The sequence below is a fragment of the Ostrinia furnacalis genome, unplaced genomic scaffold (assembly GCF_004193835.3).
Source record: "Ostrinia furnacalis isolate ACB-3 unplaced genomic scaffold, ASM419383v2 OfSCF5175, whole genome shotgun sequence".
Classification (NCBI taxonomy): Eukaryota; Metazoa; Arthropoda; class Insecta; order Lepidoptera; family Crambidae; genus Ostrinia; species Ostrinia furnacalis.
In genome coordinates this window covers 254,021-263,280 of record NW_021135414.1, presented here as the reverse complement: position 1 = coordinate 263,280, position 9,260 = coordinate 254,021, and the positions used below count along the sequence as shown (strand labels likewise).

The 9,260-nt window shown below is 41.8% G+C and overlaps 2 protein-coding genes across 2 annotated transcripts; both read right to left on the bottom strand.

Moving 5' to 3' along the window:
- Nucleotides 1-26: 26 nt before the first annotated feature.
- Nucleotides 27-2,155, bottom strand: LOC114360807 (chymotrypsin-like elastase family member 2A). Its single transcript, XM_028315604.1, has 3 exons — nt 2,098-2,155; nt 1,609-1,672; nt 27-184 (listed from the first exon to the last, which is right to left on the bottom strand). The coding sequence occupies exons 1-3, from the start codon at nt 2,140-2,142 to the stop codon at nt 27-29; spliced, it is 267 nt and encodes an 88-aa protein (XP_028171405.1). The 5' UTR covers nt 2,143-2,155.
- Nucleotides 2,156-6,532: 4,377 nt separating this feature from the next.
- On the bottom strand, nt 6,533-8,905 carry LOC114360806 (chymotrypsin-like elastase family member 2A). The gene is made up of 4 exons (XM_028315603.1): nt 8,806-8,905; nt 8,305-8,368; nt 7,545-7,698; nt 6,533-6,713 (listed from the first exon to the last, which is right to left on the bottom strand). Exons 1-4 carry the CDS (start codon nt 8,848-8,850, stop codon nt 6,533-6,535), a joined length of 444 nt encoding a protein of 147 aa, XP_028171404.1. The 5' UTR covers nt 8,851-8,905.
- Nucleotides 8,906-9,260: the final 355 nt, after the last annotated feature.

Below are 9,260 nucleotides of genomic sequence, written 5' to 3'. Positions count from 1 at the left end.
TCGAAATTTTCAACCATAACAATTACTTACAAAGCAGTGCAGTGCGCAGCGGAGATGACCCAGTTCTTGGAGACCAGGGAGCCTCCGCAGCTGAAGGCGGCGCCGTCGGGGTTGACCATGCGCAGCGACACGTGGTGCGGGTGCTGCCCCGGGTACGCCTCCCAGCCCGACACGATACGGGAACCTAAAGATAGCAAAAAGTCAAAAGATGGCGGAATAACTTGGCGGGAACTGAAACCTGGTGCGTGTGATGCCCCGGGTACGCCTCCCAGCCCGACAAGATGCGGGAACCTAGAGATAGCAAAAAGATGGCGAAATAACTCGGAGGGAAAGAAAACCTGGTGCGTGTGATGCCCCGGGTACGCCTCCCAGCCCGACACGATGCGGGAACCTAAAGATAAAGAACGGTAAAAAGATGGCGGAATTACTTGGCGGGAAAGAAAACCTGGTGCGTGTGATGCCCCGGGTATGCCTCCCAGTCTGACACGATGCGGAAACCTAAAGATAGCAAAATGATGGCGAAATTACTTGGTGGGAAGGTGAAACCTGGTGCGTGTGATGCCCGTTTCTTGTAGTGTTTGGTGTAGTGGTTCAGAACGGACTACTATGCCGAGAGGTCCCGGGTTCGATTCCCGGCCGGGCAGAAATTAAAATGATGAATTTTAATTTCTGTAACGGGTCTGGGTGTTTTCTATGTATAATATGTATACATTTACAAAAAAAAAGTATTTAAGTATGTTTATATCCGTTGTCTAGTACCCATAGTACAAGCTTTGCTTAGTTTGGGGCTAGCGGCGCAGTGTAAAATGTCCAAGGATATTTATATTTATATTTATGCCCGCATATAGATCGCTTCATCCAAGAAGACGCGCCCCACCATTCTTCCGCTAGTGTTTGAGTGTTATTGGTACACGCTAAATCATCCATGAGTGTACGCACACTACAATAGAGACGCTCGGATCAAACTCCTCGCACCCAGCGCTTCCCTCGACCAAACATTGGTGGGGCGCGTCCTCGTGGATGATACGATCTATATCCGTGCCGATACAGTAAAAAGATTGGGACTTCTTGGCGGGAAAGCGAAACCTAATGCGTGTGATGCCTCGGGTATGCCTCCTAGCTGGACTCGATGCGAGAGAGATATTGGGACACTTTTAGGCGGGAAAGAGAAGTCAAGTTGCCAGAAAAAAGTAAAGCAGTTTTTCTGGATTCGCCATACAGAATGTGTACGTAGCGCGCGCTAGAGAGTTACCCTGACGTCGCGCTATTATGTTGGTAGAATAGTTAGGTAGTTTTTGAATTGTGAAGAAAAAGCCAAAACGTGCATGTCCACGTTTATCTATTGAAATTTTGGGAGAATAAAGCCGTGAAAGAAGTAAATACACTAGGGACTCAAAAACCGCTGCAGCCCTAAGAAAACAAAGCAGAACCTTAAATTAGATTGTTTGTTTTGTTCTACATACATTTATAAGGACAGGTAAGGTAGTGTAAGATTAATAAGGGTAAGCTCAGTATGTGGGTAGTTTTCTTTCTAATTTTGCTCAAATAAACCTCGGTAGAAACGTTACGTTGCCTATAATTCTACGGTACAAATGTGATGACACTCACCAGAACTGCTGCGGACATTTTCAACATAGTCTACTTTAAAATCCGCCTCAGGCCTGGCTGGAACCTGAAAGATGGATTAAAAGCACATAAATAACAGAACGCACAGAAATATGGGCGACGCACGGCGAACTAAACTGCGTGTTTACACTGATTCGATCAATTTCGCGCGTAATGTAACTGCACCGTAAGTGACCACTAAAGTATTAAAAAATTATATTCAGTGAGGCCGTATACAGAAAGAAAGCTGGAAAGTTATAAGCGCTTACCGGCGCTTGACAGCGCTGGTAACCCGCGCAGGAAAATATATGAACGCGCGCCGATAAGCACTGAACGGCGCCGACAAGTTTCAACACGCGCTGGTCAGCGCTGGACGCTGCCCTAAAAATGCCATTCAACTTGCTTCCTTTGTGAACGAACGGACCAGCGCTGTCAAGCGCCGGTGAGCGCTTATAAGTTTCCAGCATTCTTTCTGTATACGGCCTTAGGTACCTGGCCAACGGCTAGAGCGATCACGAATGCCACCTTGTACAACATCTTGTCTGCTGTCACTGCCACTGTTTGAAGCCCGCTTATATCACCACCAGATACGCCAATCACGCGCACAAATCACTGTTAATTATTGATAATCTGTATAATACTCAATCATAATTATTATCGTCTATCTGTACATGTTTTGTTCGTATCATAAAACTGTGCAAATGTTTTTGTATGTCGACTAGAAAAAAATATAAGGATCGATTAGGAAGGTAGACTAAAAATACGTTTTTAAGGTGAAGATATTATGAAAACATTGTGTGCCCTAAATCAAAAAATACTGAGCATAGGGCCTAAGTTAACCCTAAGGGCCTTAAGGGTAGGTACCAAATTTTTTTCTTTTAATAACGTTGATTTTGTAAGTCGTTTGTCCCTCTGAATTTATGAAACTTTCATATCCAAGAGAAAGTTACCCGGTTATAACCCCAAAACGGAGAGATATGTTTGAATAACCAATCAGGTTTCGTTATTTCGACGTCACTTCCGTTCAGCTTTGTTTCGGAAATCTGATTGGTTATTCACACACTCCGTTTAAGTGGAAGCCAGCGGCTTTAATTCGATTATAGGTCTACAACCTAATCGAGCTAACTGCGCACTTCGCTGGAATGCGACTCCTTCGCACTCACTTAAAATTATTTACCTAGGTGGCGCCACAAGAAACGCAAAGTAAAACTAGGTAGGTACATTACAGGAGATGGAAGGGTACAATAAAAGACACGTTAATTCTCTATACATTTATATAACACTCAGTGCACAGTGCGACAGCCGACGCTGACGTATCACATCTATTCGCTTCACAAGCGACAGCAAACGCCTACGTCATAGATCACTTTCTTTTAGTTGTCAAAAACTATACCAACATAAGACCATAATTCACATTCACAGGACTATTCCCACCTCCCGTTCTGCAACTACTAAAAATCTTAGCCCGTACTTGTGTCCGTGTCTAGGTATTTATTTAAAAAGCGACAGCATTTACTATTTACGAGGAATCATCGACAGCGACTAATAAATTTAATCTATGACGTAGATTTTTGCTGTCCGGCCGGATCGCTGTTACAGTTTGTGGAATATTAACTCAATTTCTGCTCCATACAACTCATTTTACTTCAAATGCTGGAGGCATATTACAAAGATACACTCTCTAGGAAGCATGCGTTGTACCCGTGTACAGTCCAACGAATAAATAACTATAACTATACTAGCTAAACCAGCGGCCCGGCCTGTGAACTATAATAATTTATAACATACAACACTGGTAACACTCGAGTACTGGTTGTACAAACATCACCATACACGATATACATTTAATTTGAACCAACAACGACCAGAATACAAAAATATTGGTTAAAAGAATAAAACAATAACTACAGCGTTACGCTGGCTTGACAATTTGGAAGAACTGTAGATGAGATTCGAAGCCCACGCGTTACAATGTTAATATTTAAATATGCACATATAAAACAATTCTTTAATATAATAAACAAAAGTATAGCGTATACGTTAAATGCCAGCAGGTTAATAATCACAAAAATATTATTGTCTTATGAGACGCGAATAGAACCTATATTTATGAGGCTGACTGTACTTACAAAATAATAAATCTATACATAAATAAGTAGCTGTGGAGAATGAAAGAGGACTTGGTCCTTTCCAAAACACAGAATACGGTGACGGCATTTCGATTAGATATACCTACTTAATAATTAATCATATTAATTGTTTATCATACAAACAATCAGTTAATAGCCCGATGAGAAAACCCAGAACTACATAATAAGATAGCAATTTAATAAAGAACTATTAAATTTGCGATAAATCTGTGATACATGGTAACAGCATAAACCAAAATTTCAAGACACAACTTCTTATTAAAAACATTTTATTCTTCCTGAAATTCTGTACATGTAAAAAAACGTTGATATAATTTATCAAACACGGTACGATAAGAAACAAAATAGAAAGATAATCCGCATTAATGTGTGTGCAATTAAAAAATAAGATTAGCTAACAAAGAAAATATGGTAATACAGTTGTATATGCCCCAAGCTGACTAGTAGAAGCACTATAAGTTACGCATTATAACATTTCTGTTTTATTTTTAAGTGGTAAAGCTACTGAGGCGATATTGTTTGCAATGCCATAGTAGCCTATTGCATTTGGCGTGGTGCATAAAACGGGACTATTCCCACCTCTCGTTCCCACCGCTGCAACCCCTGTGTAGCCAGGATGTACAGCTTGACCGCCAAAAAACCCAACCAGTGAAGGTCAAGTTTGTATCGGGGAAAGTAAATCTGTCATTGCACCCGCAACGAACTTAATCAGAAGAACATAGGAGTTCGAAGTTAAGGTTCGACTTCACTCCAGTGCATAGCGAATGACAGGTGACAAAACAAAGGTTTACCTTTAAGAAAAGAACTCGCGGTGCATAATAACACTTGAACAATCAAACAATCTTGTCACAGAAATCCTTCTGTCCGAAAAACAGGAAAAAACCCACTGGGGCGATTGAATAACTTACGATCGGGGAACCCGACTTGTTTATAATAGGGATGTTGCGAATATTCGCATCCGCATCCGCATATGCGGAACATTCGCATTGATTTTGACATTCGCATCCGCATCCGCATCCGCATAAATCGACGAGGATCTGATGCGGATGCGGATTTGTAGCAGGTCGCGACAAGANCAAATTCATTTAAATCACACCAGTATTTAAAAAGATATCCCGCCTAATGTGAAGAAGTAAGGAAAAAGACATGTATCAACTGTTTGATACGTCGCGAGTTGCGGCCTATTTACCCCCTATAAAAGCACGTGTTTTCGGATTTTGGCTTTCACACGTTGATCCATACACATCTCCGCTTCTTTTGACACTTTACCTGGGATTCTACACCTTCAGAAGCAGCACAAATCGTTCCACTATTGCAAGAAGGGCTCAGCCACCGGGCTGTCGCACGTCAGCTCCACATAAGCCAGTCCTGGGTTTCGAAAGTTTTAAGACGCTTTCGGGAGACTGGTGGCTTTATCCCGAGACCAAGTTCTGAACAGCGCCGGTGCATATCGCAGAGGGATGACCGTTTTTTTCATGTCAAACTCTCTATAAAATCGTCATTTGACTGCTATCGACGTCCCGAAAGAGCTCAGAAATGTTCGTAGGATATCTGTTAGCAAGTGGACAGTTCGTCTAAGATATGAGCAATAGAATTTGACTCCAAAAAGGCCTGCCACAGGCTCGAAACTGACGGCAGGTCACCGATAATGAAGTCAATTATAATTTTCAAACGAAGTCAAGCTTGTTTTTAAAAAAGTTTTTTTTAGATAAAAAATTATGACTAAAAACAAAGTCATAATGTAGATCACTCCAAACCTGAAAAAAAATGCTTCGATAGTCAAGATCAAAGGTCTTTCCAAATTAATTAAATCCCTCATTTTACAATCACTGGGAAATTTCGGGAGACAAACTGTTTTGGTAGACAAAATCCCAATATTTCCCTGACTTTCCAGGTGACCCCTCTATTTCACTGACTTTCCCTGACTGCTATGAGCTTCCCTGACTTTTCCCTGACTTTCCCTGACTTTCCAGAATGTGGACACCCTGATTATGCAATAAATGATTTTGATTTGATTTGATTTTATTTAATAAAATGTTGATACCGCGATGCAGCTTCTGCGTTGAACGGCACAGCGCCATCTAGCGGCAACTAACTTTACAATGGATTATAATTTGATTCTCAACAGCTATTAGCTTACGCGTAACATTTTGTGTCCTAATTTGTACCACTAGAATAATATTTACTAAGTTCGCATTTGAGCTCTTTTTGTACGGTGTCGCTTTACGCCGCTGCTGCAGCGCGCGTGTGTGTAAAAATGATTTAAAACCTTTAGGATAATAGTAGTAAGTTAGTAATACATTGGATCATACGCATACATACTATGTTGTTATGATCGGGTAAAATTATTTCCTGAACTAAGCAGGCCATGAAAATAAATCGACAGTACCTACTTAAGTTTTTTTAAAAGTCTTTCAAATTCGACGTTTTGAGCAGGACGTCAGTCTGCGTTTGGGAGACCGCACACTGTTGGCAATTGGTTGTCATTTTTATTCCAACGCAGTTGTAATACAATTTTCAGTGTGCGGTCCTGCAAACGGACGACAAATGTCTGTCCGAAGAAATCAGACCTTTTAAAAGAGCTCTTAAAGCTAGTGTAAATCAAATCAAATCAAATCAAAAATCAAAATTATCTTTATTTGTTTAGACTAATTAAATTAGTACTTGCAAATCGTCAAATGATCTTTTTTTGCTCTACCAGCGCTTCGAGACAAACATTTGGCAAGTGCTGCGAAGAAGCGCCGCAACAAACTCAGTCACCACTGTCCGCAATGTATTCACTTACTTGTGTAGGGTATGTCGACCGGCGCCTTGACCAGCGAGATGTCATTGGGCTGCACCACGAACGCGGCCAGCTGGTCCACGAACGACGGGTAGTTGTACCACTCCGTCGTCTCCACCGCGAACTCCGGGTTGGCCACCTGAATGACGCCCGCGCGGATCAGGATCATCGCTCGTCTGAGGGTAGGTGAAGATTTTATTAATTTCCACGCGCAAGATACGAAGAAGTTTGCGAGCTGTGTTTAAATTGCTTTAACAATGCTTTTTTTCACTTATCTATAAGTATAGTCAGCGTCAAATAGTTAGTGATACCCAGTGGCCAAAAAAATTACAACACAATTTTAGTCAAATTGTAAAAAATACTTCGTCGTCGTCGTCTCAGCCAAATGACGTCCACTGCTGGACAAAGGCCTCCCCCAAGGTTTTCCACAATGAATACTTACTTTTTTCGAAATTTTTTGCTTTACAAACACTACAGAAAACTGTGTAAGCGCATAGCTTAAAGTATAAACTACAGTTCTAGCGCTTGCCTCGGTCATTGACATATTATGACGTGACAACCGATAGACCATACAAATCTGTGGTGGAATTGTGTAAAGCAATCGTAATCAATTAACAGTACATAACGTACGATAAAGTCAGTTAAACAAAGCGTTTGACAGAATAATCGTACGTTATGAACTGTCAAATGATAACTATTGGTTTACACAATTCCACCTCTGAAGTCTCACTGACGTTTGACGTTTCAAAAACACCCTGCCGTGCCGTGGCCATTCCGCAAGCACTGACTGAGGTAAGTAAGCGTAAACATAGCTTAGTTTTAGGTCTACAACCGTCATAAGCAAGACTGACCACAACAATTTGAAAATTATAAACAACTTGAAAAAACCGAACTGCCTAAGATGGGAATCGGACCCACGGCCTTTCGCTTGCCGGGCGACTGCTCTTCCATCTGAGCTACTTAGACTGGATGAGCCTGTCGAAATTTTCAACCACAACAATACTTACAAAGCAGTGCAGTGCGCAGCGGAGATGACCCAGTTGTGGGAGACCAGGGAGCCTCCGCAGCTGAAGGCGGCGCCGTCGGGGTTGACCATGCGCAGCGACACGTGGTGCGGGTGCTGCCCCGGGTACGCCTCCCAGCCCGACACGATGCGGGAGCCTAGAGATAAAACCGTTTAAAAATGGTGTCGGCAACATCGAATAAAAGTGTATTTTTTACTCAAGCAACTAAGACTTCTTCTTGTCTATATGTGCAACGAACGTGTAATAACGAAACGAACGTCTATTACTTGAAAGTCGTCAATAAAATTGTGAAATTATTAATTTTAGGATAAAGAAGTCCTGCTCTTTACATTGGTCCTTCGAACCGGATATGAACCAGCGACCTATAGATTCGGCTAAAGCGAATTAAGCGACTAAAGAAAGCGCCGACACGATGCAGGAGCCTACATGAAAAACGGTAAAGAGATTGGGACACTTCTTGGCGAGAAAGTGACCATTCATCCAGGTGCTTCCCGCGACCTTCATTAGATCGTCGGTCCACAGAGCGAGAGGCGAGTGTAAGCAAATGAAACTAAACAGTGCAATATCACTTCAAATAAATCCAAGAAGTCTGCGTGAGGTTCTCATCTATTATGAATTAAAAAAAATACTTTATCACTCATCTTTTCATACCTACTTGTAACCATTCTAATTTTGCTTGAAGTTGCTAATGTCGCCGAGTAGGTATTCTATGGTACAATATAAAGATTCGGGTGACACTCACCAGAACTGCTGCGGACGTTTTCGACATAGTCTACTTTTAAATCCGCCTCAGGCCTGGCTGGAACCTGAAAGATGGATTAAAAGCACATAAATAACAGAACGCACAGAAGTATGGGCGACGCACGGCGAACTGAACTGCGTGTTTACACTGATTCGATCAATTTCGCGCGTAACGCAACTGCGCCGTAACTCCGTAAGTGACCACTAAAGTATCAAAAAATTATATTCAGTGAGGCCGTATACAGAAAGAAAGCTGGAAACTTATAAGCGCTTACCGGCGCTTGACAGCGCTGGTAACCCGCGCAAGAAAATATATGAACGCGCGTCGATAAGCACTGAACGGCGCCGACAAGTTTCAACACGCGCTGGTCGGCGCTGGACGCTGCCCTAAAAATGCCATTCAACTTGCTTCCTTTGTGAACGAACGGACCAGCGCTGTCAAGCGCCGGTGAGCGCTTATAAGTTGCCAGCATTCTTTCTGTAGGTATACGGCCTTAGGTACCTGGCCAACGGCTAGAGCGATCACGAATGCCACCTTGTACAACATCTTGTCTGCTGTCACTGCCACTGTTTGAAGCCCGCTTATATCACCACCAGATACGCCAATCACGCGCACAAATCACTGTTAATTACTGATAATCTGTATAATACTCAATCATATTATCGTCTATCTGTACATGTTTTGTTCGTAGATATCATGAAACTGTGCAAATGTTATTGTATGTCGACTAGAAAAAAATATAAGGATCGATTGGGAAGGTAGACTACAAAGTTTTTAAAGTGAAGATATTATGAAAACATTGTGTGCCCTAAATCAAAAAATACTGAACATAGGGCCTAAGTTAACCTTAAGGGCCTTAAGGGTAGGTACCAATTTTTTTTCTTTTAATAACTTTGATTTTCTAAGTCGTTTGTTCCCTCCGAATTTATGAAACTTTCATATACAAGAGAAAGTTA

Coding starts and splice junctions, on each gene's coding strand:
- LOC114360806 (XM_028315603.1), bottom strand. CDS start 8,850: ATGTTGTACAAGGTGGCATTCGTGATCGCTCTAGCCGTTGGCCAG. Junction 8,369..8,805: donor TCGCTCTAGCCGTTGGCCAG/GTACCTAAGGCC, acceptor TCCATCTTTCAG/GTTCCAGCCAGGCCTGAGGC. Junction 6,714..7,544: donor GCTGCGCACTGCACTGCTTT/GTAAGTATTGTT, acceptor ACCTACCCTCAG/ACGAGCGATGATCCTGATCC.
- LOC114360807 (XM_028315604.1), bottom strand. CDS start 2,142: ATGTTGTACAAGGTGGCATTCGTGATCGCTCTAGCCGTTGGCCAG. Junction 1,673..2,097: donor TCGCTCTAGCCGTTGGCCAG/GTACCTAAGGCC, acceptor TCCATCTTTCAG/GTTCCAGCCAGGCCTGAGGC. Junction 185..1,608: donor AAATGTCCGCAGCAGTTCTG/GTGAGTGTCATC, acceptor TGCTATCTTTAG/GTTCCCGTATCGTGTCGGGC.